General features: G+C 39.3%; 1 protein-coding gene across 1 annotated transcript; it reads right to left on the bottom strand.

Moving 5' to 3' along the window:
• Nucleotides 1-6,777: 6,777 nt before the first annotated feature.
• LOC133528910 (vacuolar protein sorting-associated protein 45) lies at nt 6,778-23,646 on the bottom strand. The gene is made up of 9 exons (XM_061866411.1): nt 23,288-23,646; nt 22,608-22,806; nt 21,879-22,028; nt 21,015-21,274; nt 19,313-19,447; nt 18,203-18,343; nt 14,448-15,488; nt 10,484-10,741; nt 6,778-9,323 (listed from the first exon to the last, which is right to left on the bottom strand). Exons 1-9 carry the CDS (start codon nt 23,378-23,380, stop codon nt 8,985-8,987), a joined length of 2,616 nt encoding a protein of 871 aa, XP_061722395.1. The 5' UTR covers nt 23,381-23,646; the 3' UTR covers nt 6,778-8,984.
• Between the last annotated feature and the right edge of the window lie 62 nt (nt 23,647-23,708).

Here is a 23,708-nt window from a genome sequence, read left to right as displayed (position 1 = left end):
AAACGTATTGTGTGATTATAATAATCAGATGATTCGTATAACTTATTGTAATTATTTTTCCATGAACTTCATTCGATTTGTGTACTTTGAAATAATTAAATTATAAGATTTTTTCTATGGATACTTTTCAAAAGTTTGCCCACACATTAAAAACACTGGCAGCTTGTATATAAAACAATTTAAAACTTAATTTGCCTAAATATTTGTTTTGCAAATGGCAATACAATCACTGCAATAATTAATATTAATTCTCTAATATCCACGGATATTCACAACAGGCAACACTGAAAGCATGCACTGTTCCAAGCGAACGGCTTAAAGGGATATATTTTTTTAAGAATTGCATTCCAGTGTTGCCATGCCAGTGTGGTAATTAGTTAAAACCTTAAACGGTTCGCTTAGCACGGCGGGAAAAATGTATCAATGTAACTCCTTCGTTTGTAAGTATACGGCCTGGCTACAACGAACTTTACAAGCCAGTTGTAAATTAGTTAGATAATTTCCTTTGGCCGCCGCCGATCCGGCCGATGGACGGCGGCCATGTTCCAAACTCGAATCGTCGGCGACGGTTTGGCGTTTAACAATATTTATTTAGTGCTGTTAGTGTCCTCCTTATGTTCTGTTGCGTGAATCGTGTCAATTATGGCGCGGGACGGTCGCGGGCTGCACGCGTCACAGTCAGATGTCTGATCGTCTGCATTGAAGCAGAGAATTGATTTGAGAGAGGTAGTCTAAGAAAAAAACGTGCCCCTTAGTTTGACATCCACAACAGATGGCGCTGTACCGCGCTATATGTTTTGCGGTCACTGAATTGTCAACCGTCAACTTTTGACGAGAGTTACCGCAAAATGTATGGAGTTGTACAGCGCCATCTCGTTTACCTGTCACATTCGAAGCTCGAAATTTTCTTAGATTTTACTCAATAGGTATGGTCACATATCTACAGCTGACTACATCGGCGACCTATTTATGTGTTATAATAGATATACAACGATGTAAATGAGGGCGTGGCTCTTTGATATTTCAGTTGAGCACAAAATTAGTGAATCATTATGAAGGACAGAATAAGTTGAAAAGTTCTTCATTTTGAAAGAGAAATTACGTGTAAGATAAATGAGAATCTTTGCATGTACTAAATTGGAGCGTAATTAGAAACTGGTGTTTTAAATGAGGCATATTTTATATTATAGTACTGTAACTTATGGTTGAGACTTTGCCCCGGAAAATAGGAGGTAAAGATCCAACTGGGAACAATAGAGGTCCGGGGACCTTGAAATATCAATATTTATAACTGAGTTTTATGTCACTGTATCCAATGTTCAATAATATATTTACCTTTTATGGAGGTAAAAAAGTTTCTGTCACAAAAGTGAGTGGCCTTGCTGGGTCACCTAAACTAGATGGATGTTTTTCGTCTCAATGACGTTGAGTGAAAGACTTTTTAAAATTACTACAGCAATGGAAACGGGCTAGTTTAACGGAAATTTGCTCACAACGTGACTCGTTTTGATTGTAGATTAATTGTGTAACGAAGTCAGCCGCGACCGTCGCTCCGCCTGTGGACTTTGTTTTTGATACTTTTATAGTGCTGTTTGAGTGCGCGCGCGCAGTAGCCTGTAACCTGTACATAATGTAGGTGGCGTCGACACTCGTAGGTCAAGTGGGGCTCAATACCTGCATAAATATTTAAAATATATAATAGACAGGCTTGGATTAAAATAGCTTAAAATAATTTTCAATTTAACTAGTTCTTGGTAATTTTCCAATAACATAATATCATGGTTCATGTGTTTAAGATTGAATAACATGGTGTGGTTAGAACCGTGGGACATCCAAATGTGAAACATAGATGTTCTAAAAAGTAGTTTCTAAAAAAGAAATCAATGTTTATTTTTTTTAAAGTAGGCTATTAAAATGCTGGCAGGCCAGATTTTAATCAGTCAAAATTATTCGTCATTATTTAATTTGCTTATTGTGAATTGTCAGCTCTGCTGCGTGTAAGAGCTACGTCAAATCCATCATTTTGAATCGCATGGCCCACTTCGCCTACCAATGTCTAAATGCGATGCGTTTCCGTCGATATTCGTATACCAGTTCTTGTATATAATTATATGTTTTATATGGGGATCTCTGAAACGGGTCTAGTCTAGCGATTTCAATGAAATTTGATATATGGGGGTTTTCGGGGGCGAAAATCAATCTAGAGTCAGACCAAGATAAGTTGGCAGCGATTTTGTTAGCCCAGCCTGTGCAAGTGTGTATAGAAGTTTGACGTTTAAAATAACCCTCGCATTGTTTGCACTGTCCAAATCGCTCGTCTGACATTAGCTAGGTCATGTCTTTGGGGAAACGCGCATTTTTGAGTTTTTATGTTTTCCGAGCAATGTTCTCCCAGATATTTTAAATATATACAAACAATATCTACATACACAACTTAGAATTACATATTTCCATAATTGACCCACTTGCGTGAATCTGTCGAAAACGATGACAGTATCGTCAGAAACGCATCTACGCCAATAAAAATCTCAATTCAAATAATTTCTACGATGTATTTAGTGGTGACAGATTCCATCTCGAAAAAGGAATTTAAGCGGTGGCTTCGCGGTAGGAAGACAATAAAACAAAAATAGATTTAGGTTAGCGCCGGGCAATGCTGACAGCTTCATGTAAATAGAAAAACTACGCGGTTATTTACAACTCAATTAATAGTTAATTATCTATCCTTATGACATTTATTTAAACCTCCTAATGCCCCTGGTCCTACTTATAGTACTTCTCCAGATCGATGAAATTTAAATCATATTCAATTGGAACAGAGTCGCTTTTGTTTCGTTCAATTTTCAAACAACGCTAAATTAACTCTGTTTCCTACCTAATAGGTTCAAATTACACTGGCAAATTTTTGATTTTTCTTTTGTATGGCTATGCCTTAGGAGGTAAATTTTGGTGGAGAATGTAAAAAAACTCGATATTTGATTTAATAATGTTTGTCTGATTTTAAATACCCAAGCCTTGAAAGCAATAACTAGTTTTGTCTCAATGAGTTATTTTACTCCTAAAGATCATTGATATTAAGGAAACTCTTGTGTTCATGCTGGCATGTACTGTTTTTTTTATTAAATTTCTTGTAAAAACTGAGCTTATAATATCCGTCACATTGCCCAATAGAGAAACCAATTCGACCTTCATTATTGTAATATATCTCGATTCTATATATTTACCGCGACCTAACAAGATAGATATTTACAAATGAACCACGAATGAAGTCCACGATATGCTGTATATATGTATATAAAGAATATATTGAGGGGATCCTCTTTGAATCTGTGATTGCTTTTTGCAATCTCTGAGGGCCTAGTGGACCTGTCCTGGGTGGAGCTTATGCTGGCTTAGTGAAAAGACAAAAGTAGATATATCAACCACTATTTCATTTAAATCGTAGTTATCGCGAAATAATTCTTCTATGTGAAAAAATAAGTCAGAAATCTGATTGTCTTTTTTTAAATTGTTTCAATTCCATAGACAAAACAATTGCGTTTTATTAAGTCATTAAAGACGATTACTACATAAAGATGTGCGCATCTATCTACTTTCTAATATTCGTTTGCGCTAAATTGATAGGAAAACTGTGTTTTATACAGAAATCACGAAACGAAGGTTATATTTTTTATCAATGTAACACCAAAATAACGGTTTTTGTGTGATTTCGGTTAAAAAAATCTATCAATTTGCCGCAAACGAATATACGAAAGATGCACGCGTGGGTCGGATCCCATCCTCGTCGCCACTGTTCAATTAAAGACGTGTTGCTCGACAAGCGTTTATTACGCAACTGCCTACCCACTTATTAAAAATATATAAGTATACCCATATATAACAATGTAATAATAGTGTGTAGTAACTTAAAACGCTGTTGTTTTTTGTATGAAAATCGAACCACATTAATGTTACGACATAATCCTAACTTACCTACGAATATTACAACTAGATTTTGGAAAATGATAGCCGTCATTATATAGTTACAGTTAGTTTGCAATTTACTTATTTGAGAATATCAAAATGTCCGTAATTTTATCTTTTCACCAAGCCGCAAAGGAAGGTAGCTCGAGAACACGGTACGGGTCATTTATTATTGTTTTTTTTTTTCCACATTTTGTTTTGATTAAAAGTTTTATTATCGCGTGAGCGTCTGTAAGTTTGTTGCTAATGAGAGTAAGATATGAGAAATTCTATGTGCGTATGTTATTGTTAAGCGCCATATATAATTATATAAAACTATATATCATAATTTGCCGCGTTGACAGCGCGGAATTGTTTTTTTTTTTTCTAGTAATAGAACATCGGAATTATTTGTAATGCCGCGTATTCTGTTCGATACGATTGTTCCTTTGTGTGTGTGATGTGTACAAGTACACTACACAGATTCCTCTGGCGTTCGTCGGGTCGAGACCTCTCCCTCGCACTCTCAAGTCGGAAAGAGAGGGATGTCCGCCCGAGTTAACCCTTGCGTGCGATGTCGTAGCCATGCGATAAACGCTGATTGACATCGCGCTCTCGATAGCATTTAGTTGATATATATCGATATATATGTAACGTCACGTCGATATCGATATCCGTTTGGCCGATAATTTGATCATTGTGCCTTGACATGTCACGGGTCACGGGTCGATTCGAGTGTGCAGACAAAGCTAAGCGTACAACGCGTTGTACGCGCAAAGATCGGAGCAGCTTTTGTAAATTTGGCAATTTAATGTTGTCGATGTAAATAGGTCGCCTGGATTGTGGGCGGCCGTTATTTATATACCTCTATATACACTTTATATATAGATGTATAAAATTGCCTTATAAATGTGTGTGTGCTCGATCGCGAGGCGGGACCGCGGGTGGAGAGCGAGCGAGGGGCTTAATACCCCATTTTTCTATAAATACAGTGTACTAGAAACACTCGCTCCGCTCCACCTCAGGTCCGGCCTTCGAATGTTTGTTACCAACGTGTAGATGGTCTCGCGGCGTGCTCAGTCTGTCGTCAATTATTGAACTGTCAAAATTGTTTTCTACTGTCAGAAATAATGTCAGAATTATCTAGACTTAAAATTGTTGTTAATTAAAGCACCCTACTTGTGGTAAACTGGCGTTGGGTGCGAGAAATATGACGAAGAAAAAATAATCACGGGCAAAACACGTCTCCAACTACTTTTGCATGAAAGAGACGGCTGTGAGCTTTGCAATAGTTTAAAATGAGATGCAATATGCATCTGACTTTAGTGAGACCACAACCAATCGATCGATTATGATACTGTTGAATCCACACTGTTGAGTCTTTAGATTTGTGAAATGATTTATTATCTTTTAAAATTCATGAAACTATAATTTTATTGACAAATTCTTTTTTATTATGGGTTTAGGGTCGGCAACGCGCATGTAACTCCTCTGGAGTTGCAGGCGTACATAGGCTACGGAGACTGCTTACCATCAGGCGGGCCGTATGCTTGTTTGCCACCGACGTAGTATTAAAAAAAAAAACAATTATTAATAATCGTTAAATTTGAATTATGCTAATATTTAACTAATCGAGTCAGGCAAGTTTATTTCATCTGTCATAATCGATTGTACAGTAGCGTAGTTTACAACTAGAACGATACAAAAGTCAATTTCAACAAGTTATCTACAATAACAACCAATTTCAACGAAAAAACGATGTTTTGCCAAACTACGTTGTATAATTGAAATTATTTGAGGCCAAACTGTCATAAAATATGGTATAGTCGAAGTATACAAATATTTTGACAGTTATAAATTGTCCCTAATTTATACTTAGATAGCTAAGCCCTAAGCCCTTATAAGACAGTGTCAGTAATTAAGCAAAATTGAACCCAATCACATTGAAATAAAGTCAAGATCGGGTGGAAAATATCGAAGCCGGAAGAAGTTGATAACTTGAGATACAAAATTGAAGAAATTTGAACCTTACGTAATTGTATTTTAGGTTCAAATTTCTTCAAATCTTCCCACCGTGTTCCGATATATTCCCTCTGCCTTATAACGCTTTAGGGCAACGGTCTCAAAAAAGACCATCCTATAACATATTTTTGCATTTTATTTTCTTTTTCAGAATTTTCAGGACTATAGATAGGAGATGAGGCTTGAAATGGGGATTTTTTCAGTCTTGCCTGCCTGTTATAGGGAGGCTTAAACCTTAGGTTTTAGCTTCATATAAAGGGTCAATTCTTAACTGTCAAATATCAAATCTTACGTTACTCCGACTGTACAGTCGCCATCAGATATATCGGAGCGGCCAAGGTGGTCATAAATATCTGGACACGCACTCTAACGCCATGGCAATAGAGGCGTGTTCAGATATTTCTGAGCGCAATGGTCGCTCCGATATATCTGATGGCGACTGTACGTATAAAATTGATGATCCTAGATCAAATAATTTCAAGTATAATGTCACTAGCACGCCGCTCGCCCCCCTAGCGTGATAAAGTTTACCGAGCAATAATATACTAAACAGTATCATGCTAGGGGGCGTGATTGTATAATTATGTATAAAGACTGAAGGAGATGAGAGCTAAGTATGTAAATTGGTTTTTGTAAAACGCCTAATTGATTTGTAAGCTTAAAGCGAAGCTGGGACGAAGGCGTAGCACCCTGTGCCAAACTCGATGGCAGGATGGTTTTTTTTAATAATTCGTAATTGTTCACCACGAACATCTGTGGCCGCAATTATTTTTCAATAAAAAAGTAAAAAAAAACGTGTTTTGAACACAACAGTCACGTGTTTTATTTCATTTATTTATAAAGTTACAATACTTAAGATTAGAGGAATAAATAAATTGTGTAAGTATATGGTAAAGCTTAAAAGTAGTAGATTAATTCCAGTAGTTACCAACATGAAGATAATTAAGATTATACATGCGATGTGGTATGACAGCCGCCAAGGTAAAAGTAGTAGATTAATTCCAGTAGTTACCAACATGAAGATAATTAAGATTATACATGCGATGTGGTATGACAGCCGCCAAGGTAAAAGTAGTAGATTAATTCCAGTAGTTACCAACATGAAGATAATTAAGATTATACATGCGATGTGGTATGACAGCCACCAAGGTCAAAGCTCAGAAATATGTGTATACTGACGAATCCTTTTGTTTGACATAATTATTGTAAGTCATAATTACGAAAAGTGGAGGTAAGGAAATAAATCTCCATGTACCAAAAAGTGTCATCAAAAAACCATAAATATGTGGCGCTACAATACCTAGAATACTTGAACAAAAAAATCAAATCATAGACAGCCCACTTCACTCCGTCAATAGCGCCTAGGTTCTTAGCTACTCTAGCGCTACTCTGGAAAGATTTGAAACTATTATTTATAGCTGACAGCTGGACACTTTTGCAACAGTTCTACCATAAGAGATGTCACTCCTCTTAATTCCACACTCCATAATAATGTTATCATTGTCAGATTATCATTAGTCCTAAGAGTTAACTTCTCAGGGTTTTCGTAAGGTTATCCTATAAATAGGTTAGGTTTGTTTTATGGCAATCCTGAAAAGTTACGCGTTTCTAAGAAAAACCAAATTATGAGTAAGGAATATGCGGACAAACAATACATTATGACTTAAAAGTTTACGGGAAACAATAGAGACCCGTATACTGAGCATACTGGCAATAGTCTTGACAATAATCTTGTCTAAATATTGATGATCATCTTGGCTGTCAGTGCATCCAATTTTTGTGTTTAAATGTGTATGTTTAATAGTAGATACCAACTGTATGTATGGTAGTTACCATTGGTACAGGGAAAACCATAAATATACAGTGTGTAAATCCAATACGGGCAATAAATCAAACCAGATGAGACCCGTGTAATTATGAATTAAGAAGTTTTTTTTAAGTTACCCCTATTACCCCGTAATTAATTTTTGAAATTTTACCAAGCAGCAATTACTGAAAACGTTACGAGACACCATGACATGACATTACGAGCTTTTCATTGTAACTTTCAAGAAGCGTTGACATTTACTACAAAAAACTCGTTGTTGCTTTAAATTGCGGGCTGAATTATTTTGTATGGATATTAACCATTATATTTCTAAGCAAAAGTTATCTTAATATACCTAGGTCTTCAGCTAACCACAGTTTAAAGGTTTGCCCGTATTGAATTTACACACTATATATATGACAATTTTGAAGGCGACAAATTGATAAAAAAATCAGTTTTCAGGTTTAGGACTCCAGGCGAAGCCTCACAAAGTCCTCAATATTCACCAATTCGACATTTATTTGGAATGCGTGGACACAAGTACTCATCCCAGCCTGGCAAGCATCAGATTACTAGGGGACACAAAACCGGTTTCACCGAATTCTAAAAAACCGGAAAACCGAGTTTGCGGTCAATTGTCAGAACCGAGTTTCAAATTTGATAAAACCGGCGTTTTAGAGTTTTTCGATTATACGGATTTGTATGTACTCTGTTCCATTATTTTGATGACCAACAAGCAGTTCACAGTTTACTCTTGCGTTTAGCAGAATACACAAAATTATACGTATCAAATATTTAAATAAACAATCACAATTTATAGTAGATAGTCAAACAAATATGAAAGGCACCCATTTCTTACGCGGTATTTTCGCTTAATACTTCGAGTCAGTAAGAAATTATTGGTGCAGTTTGATAGTCTAGAAATGTCGTAGAAGACAAAATATTGAAGTTTGATCTGATCCTGAAAATACTTGTACAGACGCGTCTGAAAGTATCGATACGAACAAAGTCCCAAAAATATGTATACACGACCTTATTGCCCATATATTAAGGTGTATACATATTTATGCCACTTTATCATCCGTGTCTATATTTTCAGACGTGACCGTACTATACAAATTATACATAAAATCGATATCACGGAAACCCGGTTTTGCTGTTCTAAAAAAACCGAAAAACCGGTTTTCTAAAATATAGTTTTGTGACCCCTATTCTAAACATTCCTAATATGCCTAGTATGTATCCTATGCACGCCCTGCATCGCAGCCTTCACCTCTTCGAAATACGACGCCGAATTATGAATAGTCGTTCCACCGAGCACCACCCTAACTCCAGGGTACGCTTGGTTGATCTGATGAACGCACAAGGATTCCTCATAGGTGGCGCCCCCTACGATGAAGACTATGATGTCTTGGGGCCGACGGCCGTAGGTTTCGTCCCCGCCGAGGGTCGGGTAGAGGTTCTCTCGCAGCTTGCCCTTGATGAGGTCCTCGAGGGTGTCTTTGAGGAGTGGCGTGTGCTGCGTGTAGATGTTTTCGACGCCGCTGAGGCCCTGGTGACAATATCTTCATTGGTAAGTATTATGTACAAATGGTATGTAAATCAGTAACGCTCAGGACACGAACTATACTCTGTATCTCCTCTTCTTCCTCGCGTTGTCCCGGCATTTTGCCACGGCTCATGGGAGCCTGGGGTCCGCATGGCAACGAATCCCAAGATTTGGCGTAGGCACTAGTTTTAACGAAAGCGACTGCCATCTGACCTTCCAACCCAGAGGGTAAACTAGGCCTTGTTGGGATTGGTCCGGTTTCCTCACGATGTTTTCCTTCACCGAAAAGCGACTAGTAAATATCAAATGATACGAACTATACTCTGTATCTTTAGGTATAAATAAAAGTAAACAAACAATTTGTACATTTTCGTAGTTATAGTATTTCGTCTTTAACCTCTGAACGACCTGACTTTAAACCTACCTTATTTGATCATGTAATGTTTTCATATACCCTCAACTGGCTTAAGGAGCCATATGAGGGTAGATTTTGTTTACTTTTTTTTAAATACCAAAGATATAGAGTATAGTGCAAAACGCCTTTTTGATGGCGGTGATGCCATTATGGGGCGAAGTCTAAATATCCTTATTGATAGATGTTAAAAAGTGACTAGTAACCGGTGTAAAAACTAGGTTTTAGAAAAAAAATCGTAAAAATTTATTTCCAGTGCCAGTTTTACCATAACATTAACTTTTTAGGTCACCAAAGGAAAAAAATGGAGAAATAATTCGTGTATAAGCGAATTTTGGCATAGTTGTAGGTAAAGGTACCTTACATAACATACTGAAAGTATTGATGGATGGGGGTGGCGCTAACAGGTAGGGGGGTGGTGGGGGAGGGGTTGAAGATCCCATTTTTTAGCTTTTTGTACATAACTCTTAAACGGTGGCCCATAGCAAAAAGTGTTTTATCAAATGCAATGCAATGTGCAAATAATCTATATAAAATTGCCTACAAGAAAGATTCTATATACTTTTAAACTTTGTTTTTGCGAACAATTTTATGTACAAAATACATTCAAAAATAAAATATTAATAACTTTTTTTGGCGAAATTAACTTTAAAAAAAATCATAACATTTTTCCTTTCAGCCTCAGATGTGCGTAGTTAAAATCTTTCGGGTTCCTCACGTCGGACCGTGTATATACGCTCAGTGAAATCACCTTGAACAGCCTCTTGGTGATCTTGACAGCGTCCTGCAGGCCGAAGAGGTCGCTCTGCCTGGCGTGCGCGCCGCCGTGCTCCAGCACCAGCAGCGCGGCGCGCAGCAGCGGCTCCGGGCAGCCGCGCGCGCGCAGCGCCTCCAGCAGCGGGCCCAGTGCGGCGCCCGACTGCTTCTCGTAGCGCAGCGCGTACAGCGCCACCAGCCGGGCGGCATCATGGTGGCGGACCGACTCGTTGGCCAGCAGGGCTTTCAGGCGCTGAAAACAATTACAGTTGAGCTTAATGGTTCTCAAGTAGACTTGGTTTACACTGACTTTTCGAAAGCTTTTGATAAGGTTAATCACTAAGTCTTAATTAATAAATTGTACAATTTTGGCATTGCAGGTAGTTTACTTAACTGGTGCCAATCTTACCTTCAAAGCAGGCCTTCAACTGTGGCAATAGAAGGCACTCAGTCTGACTGTTATATTGCACTCTCCGGTGTACCACAGGGGTCTAATTTGGGGCCATTATTTTTTAACATATTTATTAACGACATTACCTATGAATTTAATAATTCGACTGTATCGCTGTTTGCGGATGATTTAAAATTGGTCCGGGTAGTAAAAAATCAATCTGACATCCATCCGTTACAAGAGAATGTGTTGGTAAAAGTAAAATGGTGTAAGTCTAACAAAATGGTGCTTAACCCCACTAAATGTTACCACATACAATTTAGTCGGAAAAGAAACCCTATACCATCAGAGTACATTATTTTTAACGAAACTTTGCAGGAGGTCAATGAAATAAGAGATTTGGGTGTCATAATAGACAGCAAACTACGCTTTGTGAGTCACATAAATCTTTTGGGATTCTCTAGGGTAGGTAAGATGTGCTAGGGAGTTTAAAGAATGTTCTACAATGGTGATCCTTTTTAATTGTTTTGTAAGGAGTAAATTAGAATACTGTAGCGTTGGTTGGAATCCTACTTACAAAATACATATTGAAAGGATTGAACGATTGGTTGCAGGGTTGCAGGGTTGCAGGCCAAGTAGATATATACGGCTGAGCGTAGCGAAGCCGGATAGAGATACGCGGCCGGCAACCCCGTTTCTCGCCGAGATATGTATAGTGCTTTTCTCAAACTTGCAATTAAAACAAAAAAAATGTAGTCAATTTGTTTTGCGTCCTACTCGGCTCGCCACTCTACCAGCGGAACCTTACGCGCGAAAGTCCACGCGCCTGCGCGATGCGCCACCGCCGTTGCTTAGCAACGAATATGCACAACAGATCACCGTACCAAGCTAACTGATGGTAGAAGCTAGTTGATGGTTGGATGGCAAGACGTTGTGTCACAATTTGACGTTAAAAAACAAAAGAAGGTTGCTTTACAGTCCTAGGTGTGTAACGCAGTATGAAATTCCTTTACATATCATCTTCACTCATCGCACCTGATATGTAGTATTTCCGGACCTAATTTGACGTAAGTCATGTCATCATTTCATAGCAAGTTTGAGAAAAAAAGGTTTACTAGACATCTTGCTTATCGCTGTGGAACAGGCTGCCAAGCATATAACGCTAGACTTAAACAATTTAAACTTATTTCTCTTCGTAGTAGGCGTACTATGCTGGACCTAATGTTCTTGTACAAACTTCTAAACGACAAGATTGACTGCATGCATATGGTTAGTCAGATAGGGCTGAAAGTGCCGTCTCGTTTGCCACGTTATCCTTGTGCCTTACTCTATGTGCGTCGTAGTCGAACTAACCTATTGGCTCACTCCCCTTTGCCTGGCCTGGCTCGCCTATACATACAACAACAAGCATGCTAATAATGTCCCTGCTTTGGATGTGTTTCACGACAGTGAAGCCTCATTTAAAAACAAATTATTATCTGTTGACAACCTCTGCTATCTCAGTTTCTTTTTAATGTTTTTTTTTTTTACTTCATAACTCCGTCATTTCTGAACCGATTTTGAAAATTATTTTTTGTTTGAATTTATATATATACAGATTGGTCCCGTTTTTGTCAAAACTCAGTCCTGATGATGGGATCCATGAGGAATCGAGGGAACTCTTCAAATGTGAAAGGCATGCACATAGTGATTTTTGTATTTTCTGTAACAAAGCAAGCATTTACATTTAAAAAAGTGACATTTGATGAAGTGGAACTGCTGATGATGACCAGAATGGAACTCTTCAACGACGCATAGTACACGTTTGGCGATTTGTCCTCTTCGCTGTGTTTGTTAAGTAAATTAAATTTTCAAAACAAATTTTTGTCAAGTTCGAGTTCTGACGATGGGGTCCATGAGGAATCGAGGGAACTCTTCAAATACGAAAGGCATACATATAGTGATTTTTGTATTTTCTTTGAGAAATCAAGCATTTACATTTAAAAAAGTGACATTTGAGGAAGTGGAACTGCTGATGATGATCAGAATGGAACTCTTCAACGAAGCATAGTACACGTTTGGCGATTTCTCCGCTTCGCTGTGTTTGTTAAGTAAATTAGATTTTCAAGACAATTTTTTGTCAGGTTCGAGTTCTGACGATGGGGTACATGAGGAATCGAGTGAACTCTTCAAATATGAAAGGCATACATATAGTGATTTTTGTATTTTCTTTAACAAATCAAGCATTTACATTTTAAAAAGTGACATTTGATGAAGTGGAACTGCTTATGAAGATCAGAATGGTACTCTTCAACGACGCATAGTACACGTTTGGCGATTTGTCTTCTTCGCTGTGTTTGTTAAGCAAATTAGATTTTTAAGACAAATTTTTGTCAAGTTCGAGTTCTGACGATGGGGTCCATGAGGACTCGAGGGAACTCCTCAAATATTAAAGGCATATATATATATATATATATAGTGATCTTAGTATTTTTATTAACAAATAAAGTATTTACATTTGTAGAAGTGTCATTTGATGAAGTGGAACTGCTGATGATGAACAGAACGGAACTCTTCAACGATGCATAGGTTCACGTTTGGCAATTTGTTCTCTTTGCATGTTTGTCAAGCAGTTAGGTTTTCAAGGCACATTTTTATATTTTTATCCTATTTAGTTTTTTTTAATAATTATCTGGTGCTTTATTTCATGCATGGTGTGAAATAATTTATCTTAAATACAGTCGAATACCCTATTGCGGGTATCTTAACAGTCAACCATAGGGATTATGACAAAAAAAACATGTTACCTCCTTTTCTACATAATTAGGCGTAGGACGCTGTCTTTAATTTCATTGTATGAAATCTAAAATCAAGAATAATCGTTCTTTCACCGGTCTCCCTCATTGAAGTCGGTTTAAAAAAAAAAAAAATATGTGTGTATATTTTATTGTTAGTATTAAGTAGGTGGTTTGTTAATTAGTATCATTTGTACTTATTCATATTTATATTAAGCTCTTATTCTGAATCGTAACTTTAATAATGCATGCTGTGATTGCCTTTAAGTGGGGGATCAATTATAAATGTGCTCTTTTAGTATGTAAATTATAGTCTGTGCATTGTATCTTCTGTTGGTGATCCTAATAAACAAATAAATAACCAAATTAATCATTACTAAACGAAACACACGAAAAGTATTATATTGTGTCGGACCAAGTCTGCATGCCATCTGTAATGACAGTGTGGCAATGGAAATGTCAAATTTATACGAAAATATGACGTTTATAATGACACGCCTTCACTTTGTTGAATCGATGCAAAGTTAGACGGACTCTATTATATCGTTTCCGAAAAGAACCTGGTAGGTCAGCTCTTGCTCCAGCTCGATGACGGCCAGCAGAGACCGCTTGGCCACCATCAACGATAACTCACCCACTGTGCCGGACATGTTCCGTATCGTTACCTGTAGATGTTTGGCGTGGTCACTCTGGCAGGCCAGCTCTTGCTCCAGCTCGATGACGGCCAGCAGAGACCGCTTGGCCACCATCGACGATAACTCACCCACTGTGCCGGACATGTTCCGTATCGTTACCTGTAGATGTTTGGCGTGGTCACTCTGGCAGGCCAGCTCTTGCTCCAGCTCGGAGACGGCCAGCAGAGACCGCTTGGCCACCATCGACGATAACTCACCCACTGTGCCGGACATGTTCCGTATCGTTACCTGTAGATGTTTGGCGTGGTCACTCTGGCAGGCCAGCTCTTGCTCCAGCTCGGAGACGGCCAGCAGAGACCGCTTGGCCACCATCGACGATAACTCACCCACTGTGCCGGACATGTTCCGTATCGTTACCTGTAGATGTTTGGCGTGGTCACTCTGGCAGGCCAGCTCTTGCTCCAGCTCGGAGATGGCCAGCAGAGACCGCTTGGCCACCATCGACGATAACTCACCCACTGTGCCGGACATGTTCCGTATCGTTACCTGTAGATGTTTGGCGTGGTCACTCTGGCAGGCCAGCTCTTGCTCCAGCTCGGAGACGGCCAGCAGAGACCGCTTGGCCACCATCGACGATAACTCACCCACTGTGCCGGACATGTTCCGTATCGTTACCTGTAGATGTTTGGCGTGGTCACTCTGGCAGGCCAGCTCTTGCTCCAGCTCGGAGACGGCCAGCAGAGACCGCTTGGCCACCATCAACGATAACTCACCCACTGTGCCGGACATGTTCCGTATCGTTACCTGTAGATGTTTGGCGTGGTCACTCTGGCAGGCCAGCTCTTGCTCCAGCTCGGAGACGGCCAGCAGAGACCGCTTGGCCACCATCGACGATAACTCACCCACTGTGCCGGACATGTTCCGTATCGTTACCTGTAGATGTTTGGCGTGGTCACTCTGGCAGGCCAGCTCTTGCTCCAGCTCGGAGACGGCCAGCAGAGACCGCTTGGCCACCATCGACGATAGCTCACCCACTGTGCCGGACATGTTCCGTATCGTTACCTGTAGATGTTTGGCGTGGTCACTCTGGCAGGCCAGCTCTTGCTCCAGCTCGGAGACGGCCAGCAGAGACCGCTTGGCCACCATCGACGATAGCTCGCCCACCACCGTCACGTGCTTCGTCACTGTGCCGGACATTTTCTGTAATAGGAACGTGCATTACATGTTAATAAATAAATAATAAATATTATAGGACATTATTACACAAATTGATTAAAGTCCCACAGTAAGCTCAACAAGGCTTGTGTTGTGGGTACTTAGACAACGACGATATATATATATATATATATATATATATATATATATAATATAAATATTTAGAAATACTTAAGTACATACATATATAAAACTCCCATGACTCAGGATCAAAACCCGGGACCATCGCCTTGATAGGCAGGGTCACTACCCACCAGGCCAGATCGGTCGTCGAAATGCTAGCTAGTCCTTTCTGACTAATATAATATAACTATTAACTTTTCTAATGCTGATCTTAGTATATATGTATTAAGATGCGTGTCCATTTTTCGAATAATTTTTAATAAACAGGTCAAAGTAGATTTTATGAAGAATTAATTCCCAGTAAGCTGGAAGTCGGTTTAATACCTTCATTTGGTCCTAAATGCGTCCACACAGAGTTTGCTCCATCCCAGGAGGTGTGCGTAATTTTTTTTAAGTGTTTGGTTCTAGATCGAAAACGGTACGTCTGACGGAAAATGTGTTCTAATCATGATGAAAATTGATATCTGAGGATCCGATAGGTACCTTAATATGAATTCGTAGTCACAAAATTTGTAAAAAATGGCCGCCACTTTTTTTTGGTACAATAATGTAAAAAATCCTAAAACGCCTTTTTACCACTGTCTGATCGACCAAACCTTGCTGGTAGTGGCATTGTAATTGATGGTGGGTTCCTTCTACATAGAGTGGTCTGGTAATCCAAGGGACCTCCTGGGATGGAGCAAACTCGGGATTACACGCAGTAGTTTTAAACTTTTTGACTCCAGGGTCACAGCTAGGCCCTCGATTCCTTTTCACGCGCCGGATCGGCAAGGCGGTTTTGAGCGCGGACCGTATTTTGCAGCCCCCTGGCCCCCTGGTATACTGTCATAGTAGATAGTTAACCAAGGGTGGGAAGTGAACCTTACGAGTATCACCCGAGATATTTTCGAGATAGTGAGATGGTTACTTTTACCCGAGTTAAATACTCTTCTTTTCATTTCGACTATGAGGACAGTCAAACACAAGAAATGTAGGTCATGACTGCAATTGGCGCCATTTATGTTTTAATCAAAATAAATCTAAAACAATCCGATTTTAAAATCGAAAAAAATGTGTCTGAAACGGCCTAAATGTAGACGCGCCTTAAAAAAAGTGTAACTGAATGTAGTGTAATGATAATATTTTAAATATTCATCGTCATTTGTATTGACTTATTAACAAATGTTGTTGTTGTGTTGTTGTTTATTTCATAAATTTAAGTATTAAATACAAATAATGCAATGCAATTGACTTTTAATTTCGATAATACTTGGTCTGAAAATGCGAAAGCTAATATGAGAGCTTTTAACTGCATAATATAGAATATATGCCTGGTGGGAAATGCAATTTTCCACTGGGCTATCAGCCTATGAAAGGTGACCTTCCAAATAGGAGAGATGAAAACAATTTTAGAAATAAAGTAAACCGCTAAAAAGCACAGTCGGTAGGCTCAATCACAGACGTAGATATTTTATTTTCAAAAAAAAACATGATGGTTTTATTATACAGTAATGTTACTATAACTATCTAAATCAATAATATATAAAACTTTTTAACAAAAAATAAAAGCGACGTAAAATATTACCAAAAGCGCCATAACATTTGAAGAGTTCCCTCGATTTCTCCAAGATCCCATCATCAGACCCCGACTTGGTGCCAACGGGACCATCTCGGGGTTATACCCGTTCGATAAAAAAAATATTTTGAACATCGGTTCACGATTCTCGAAGATGTCGAGTAACATACATACAAAAAAAAACAGTCGAATTGAGAACCTCCTCCTTTTTGAAGTCGGTTAAAAATAGGCCCTTGAGGCATTGCACCAAGGATGCTGGCGACATTTCCTAACTTATACAGATAAAACTTCGTACCCAGCCCACATCCAATATCGACAGTAGGCGGGTCCACACAGAACGAGCCGCCTCGCGAGGAAATTGCCGCGCGAAGCAGCTCGGTCGGTGGAGACGTGCTTCGCCCGGTCACATCTAAACAGGCCGAGCTGCCTAGTGCGGCAATTGGCTACTTGACAGTTGTTTGTAAATAATGTCGATCGATCTTAATTTTCCTGAGGATCAATATCTATATAGGACTCCTGGCATTTAAGCAACACAAAGGTCAGAAATGGGAGTTAAAGTCGCACTCGGCGATTGAAAGTTGAAAGGCCTCTAACAAAATGATATTGTAATGTCACGATTTCGACACATTACATTAGTCCTTATTAGTAAATGTATGGAAGATCAAGAAAATTGCTATTTAGACCCTAAAATATTGCTTTTATGTATATAGTTTTTATACAATTTATTTTTCAATAAAATGAAATTTTCTTTTTGAAAGTGAAAAAAAAAATTACTTTTTAAAATCTCAATATGTGTTTTTGAATTCCACTTTTTTATAATCGATGGCTCATTTTCTATCTATTTAGCATGTATCAAGTACCCAATTTCCTCGCGAGGCAGTTCGTTCTGTGTGGACCCGTCTAATAACGCATACACTTCACATATCTCAGATCCTTAGTCGGAGATCTCACAGTTATATGCAGTAAGGTTCCTTGTTATAGTTCTGACCTTCCAGAAATCCTTCACAATTTAAAATCTTACCTTGAAGAGCGGGTAAGCCTCTACAAAGCTCTTCATATCCGCAATGCTCTCCACCTTCTCGTGGCTCTTGGCTTTCTTCTGGAACTCTTCCATTAGAGACTTCATCGTTTGCCCGATCTCACCGAAGTTGGAGTATAGGTTCTGAAATATGTAAGAATTGATCAATCAATTTTCCTTACCGTTTAAGATAGTAGCTAAGATTTTATACCTCAATCCAATGACAATGCCACTTAAATATTCTTGGTTGTGGAATTGTCTCAGGATGTAGGTTGCACTATCCTCTGTATCATATTTTTGTAATATCTGCCTATGTATGTTTTTCCCGAATAGCCGGGACACAGAGCGAGCATACGCGTGAGGCAATTTCCTCACGCACAAACCAGCCAGTGTAGAAGTGCCTCATCGGCCGAGGCGGCGCGCTCAGGCGAGGAAAACGCGCGCGCCGCCTCGGCCGAGGCACGTCTACATGAGCCGTTTGCCGCGCGAGAGAATTTCCTCGCGATGCTGCTCGCTCTGTGTGGGCCTATTAAAGAAAGAATAAAAAAATAGACAAAGGAATTCCAAGACCCATCAAATAGTGAAAAGTATTGAAGCTGCAGTAGATGGGATGCAGGTCTCAGATTCATTTTGTTAGGTTAGGCGCCTAGACCTCTAGTCGTTCTCTCTAAAATACCTCAACTTGCGCTCAAAAGATGGCACGTGCGGTGGTTGTGCGACAGCACCACCTCCTTGAAGTCCTTGTGCACGTCGGGTAAGTGCACGAGGCCCACGCGGTGGTTGTGACGTACCTACCTTGGCGTAGAACTCGTCCTGCTCGGCCGACAGCACCACCTCCTTGAAGTCCTTGTGCACGTCGGGTAAGTGCACGAGGCCCACGCGGTGGTTGTGACGTACCTACCTTGGCGTAGAACTCGTCCTGCTCGGCCGACAGCACCACCTCCTTGAAGTCCTTGTGCACGTCGGGTAAGTGCACGAGGCCCACGCGGTGGTTGTGACGTACCTACCTTGGCGTAGAACTCGTCCTGCTCGGCCGACAGCACCACCTCCTTGAAGTCCTTGTGCACGTCGGGTAAGTGCACGAGGCCCACGCGGTGGTTGTGACGTACCTACCTTGGCGTAGAACTCGTCCTGCTCGGCCGACAGCACCACCTCCTTGAAGTCCTTGTGCACGTCGGGTAAATGCGCGAGGCTCACGCGGTGGTTGTGCAGCGTCAGCAGTTCGTGCACCATCGCTTGGTACGTCCACTGCGAACAATATTACAATACAATGGACCCGGGTATGTCCTTAAACTACGTCCAAAAGAGAGGTATGGGTAATGTGAATGTCATCTCGCCTTGTGTGGTAGGGCACAGCACAGCAGATGTCATTCCAGATCTAGAGCAGAGCCCAACTGGGGAAGTACCTCCACCTTACAGAAAACCGCAGCCAAATAACACTTGACCCTACTGCATAGTGTTGTGTTCCTGCCGGTGAGTAAGGTTGCCAGAGCTCAACGAGGGGGGTGGGGTTAGGGTCGGCAACGCGCGTGTAACTCCTCTGGAGTTGCAGGTGTACATAGGCTACGGAGACTGCTTACCATCAGGCAGGCTGTATGCTTGTTTGCCACCGACGTAGTATAAAAAAAAATACAATACAAATACTCTTTCTTGCATACCTCATTACGAAAAACAATACAATGAATACAATACAGCAACTTAAGAAGAGTAAACAACAGGCGGCCTTATCGCTAAAAAGCGATCTCTTCCGGACAACAAATTTCCACCCCTCTTTTCATCCCCTCGGGGTAAAAAACCTCAGTTTTTGATTTATTTTTGTAGTTTGTGTACTATTACTATCCTACATTCAGATTATTTCTTTCATTCATTCATTCATTAATTTCAGCTTCCTAGGACTTCAGGAAGTACCCTAAGGGTTTTGATGATCATCAGTGAGTGAGTGAGTGAGTCAGTGACGAAATCGGTTTTTTTTTTAGATATGAATAAAATCTAAAGTATGAGAGCTATACAATTGATTTTTTTAATGCTTCATAAGTCCACTATTGACATTATATCCCGAGAATTTTGTTTATCTGGTATAATCCAAACCCAAGTTCTGAGGGTTAAAAAAAACATCGAAGCGCTTCGAGAAAAGGTAGGTAGTGCCCTTGCGCTACGCTTTGTTCGTCTTGGCGGGGGCACGGTAGTGGCAGACTAGCGAAAATTACAACAAATGTGATCGCTCCAAAATTGACTCCAAAGAGTCTGAACCCACGTTATAAATGAGTCTTCGTGACAACACACAAGCGAAAGAAGTAGCAGTGTTTCATGTCTGTTATTATATACTTATAGAGTCACTCTATATGTCGTTATTTATAATAGATTAGAATTATTTATTCGGAAACACAAGACAAATAACATAACAAAAACAAAGAAAGTATAAAGTGCCATGAAATGGCCTCATCTCAGCATGTTGCTGGTGGCTTCCAGCGCTGATCTTCCGAGGAGACCATCAAGTGAGTAACTTCAATGCCTGTATAAGAAACAATCATAGATAATTTCGAACACAATAGTCTTAAAGTAACAAGGTCTGGCCTAGTTGGTAGTGACCCTGCCTATGAAGTCGATGGTTTTGGGTTCGAATCCCGGTAAGGGCATTAATTTGTGTGATGAGCATTGATATTTGTTCCTGAATCATGTATGTTTTCTATGTATTTAAGTACATGTATATTATATATATCGTTGCTGAGTACCCACAACACAAGCCTTCTTGAACTTACCTTGGGTTTAGTCAATTTGTGTAAGAATGTCTTTAAATATAAAAAAATAAACATACCTGACTCAATAGCGGTGTGACAGGATCATCCCTCCTGTCAATAATAAGGAGCTGCGGCGTGGGCAGGTCGCCATTAATGGGCACATTGTTGTCGACGAGCGCAGCCTCCCGGCGCAGCAGGTCGCGCACGCGCTCGGCGAGGCGCGCGCAGGGCTCCGAGCCCGCCTCGTAGCGCACCGCGCAGCGCCGCCGGACGGACAGCAGCACGGCCAGCAGGCCTTGCGCGCAGCGCTGGAGGTGCGTCTGGTTCCAGGACCGACCTTGGACAAAGAGTACAGAGAAGTTCAAGATAGATTTTTAACATTAACCAAAAATAAAGAAATAAAAAAACCGGCCAAGTGCGAGTCGGACTCGCCTACGAAGGGTTCCGCACCATAACACATAAAACGGCAAAAAAATCACGTTTATTTATGGGAGCCCCACTTAAATACTTATTTTATTCTGTTTATTTTTTATATTATAAGTCATTGTATTGAAAGTCTGTTTTTAACTCTTTTTAATTAGTAAGTGCTTGTTTTGCAAAGGTTACAACTTTAAGCTTCAACTTAAACAATAACTTGCCATTGCCGCTAATGTCTTGATGTCTGCCTCACCACCTGAACTTACCATGCAAGCACCCAACAATGTTGAAGGAGAACAGATAAGGGTCAGCGCATACTTCTTGCACCTCTCTCACTGCCTCCTACTCCTCACACTCCGCTAACGTCTTGATGTCTACCTCACCACCTGAACTTACCATGCAAGCACCCAACAATGTTAAAGGAGAACAGATAGGGGTCAGCGCATACTTCTTGCACCTCTCTCACTGCCTCCTGCTCGTCACACTCCTAATGTCTTGATGTCTGCCTCACCACCTGAACTTACCATGCAAGCACCCAACAATGTTGAAGGAGAACAGATGGCGGTCTACAGCAAGGTAGTCTGCGAATACTTCTTGCACCTCTCTCACTGCCTCCTGCTCGTCACACTCCGCTAACGTCTTGATGTCTGCCTTTGAGATTACATTGCTGAAATCTGAAAACAAGGTGCAAGGTCATTGTGTATGCATTATATTATATATTGTCCAGAATCATCTTTCAGTTAGTTATGGTTGAAACATGACCTCTATTATGTAATTTGTTGAAACTAAAAGATAAAATATTGTCACTATTATAATAAAAATAAGAACAAATTTCTAACCCCTGGTATGCTTTTCACTGAGAAGCATACACAGATACACATGATAAGTCACAGCCCTTTCTTTTTGAGTCAGAGTTAAAAATAGTAAATGAAAGCTTGAGACATCAATCTCTAAATAAAATGAATGAAGGAAATAAAGCAACAGATGATTATTAGAAAAATGTAGACAGCAGTTATTTTTTGACACATTTTTTATTTAATATATCGGAAAGAGCTAAAAAGTCAGGTGACTTGATTGTGATGTCGCTGTGTTGTCCAGTTTTTATATAAATTCCATAGAAGAAAAATTCCAAAAAGAAACTGGTGGGAAAATACCCTATTATAATTTAAATTTCCATTTCACTAATACAGTAATTCTTGCTTATTAAAATGTTACTACTGAAAGGCCACAATATGAAAATGAAATCCACTTACATATAAAATAGACACCATATTTTGGGTACCGCAGCTCTCTGGACAGCAGTGCTATATTTTCCGATGTGGGCCGCAGGAAGGCAATGCACTTCATGTGCTTGAGGTTATCCCACTTTGAATGGCTGTCAATCCTCTCGAACAGATACACCTCCTTTTGGAGTATCTCTGACTGGCTGAACACCATGCTCACTATACTTGTCTGTGAAAAACTTATCATATTGTAATTTGCATGACTTATGTATTAAGTAGTAGTAAGTACCTAGTTAATAAGTTTGACTGTTTGTACACCTAATGGCAAGACCATGGTGATTCTATATGATGTTCCATTATTGTATCTACCTGTGTTCTATAGACAATAAATTAATTATGAATTATAACATTTTATCAGGGTTAATTCAAACAAATGTAAGTGTATATAATAACAAAGTACAATTATCACCAGTAGTTATTTATATATATATTTTTTTTTAATTTATTTATCCAAAAAAAAGTTGGTTTAAAAACGTTTAAGACATTACTGACAAAATGTACATACTACATGACTCAATTCTAATAGGATTTATAACTATATAGATATAGTTGGTTATATTTACTTTATTGCATTTGATATTTAGGGAAATTAAAAAGTAATTTCTTTATTGTTCATTAAGCATTAATTTGAAATTTATGTTAATATTTACAGTTTCTTTATCCATGAGAATAACTTTCATTCCTGGCCCACTTTCCTCCGTCATCTTCGTTATATACATCTTGACTGCTTGTATAACATTCATTTTGATATTTTTTCTTGTAACGAGTGATGTAGAAAATACGTTTTCTTTCCTTTATTTAATAGGATTAAATCACATATAAACAATAAGAATAATGTATTAAACTATTAATGTTATGGTGACACCCCCAGCTGTCAATTTGATAATTGCGTTTAGTATCTCCATGTATCTGTTAGTATGGTCAGTGCAAATACGTTTAGTTACTAAACTAAAATGGTAATAGTTTGATGTTTCTAATTTTTGCATTATAATAAAACTTTAAGAAAACACATAAGGGGAGAAAGTTAACAATGTTCATGACTTAATTTAAAACTTAGATTTTTACCGGTTT

The sequence above is a fragment of the Cydia pomonella genome, chromosome 20 (genome assembly GCF_033807575.1).
Source record: "Cydia pomonella isolate Wapato2018A chromosome 20, ilCydPomo1, whole genome shotgun sequence".
In the NCBI taxonomy this organism is placed as follows: domain Eukaryota; kingdom Metazoa; phylum Arthropoda; class Insecta; order Lepidoptera; family Tortricidae; genus Cydia; species Cydia pomonella.
This window is presented reverse-complemented; position numbering and strand designations above follow the sequence as displayed.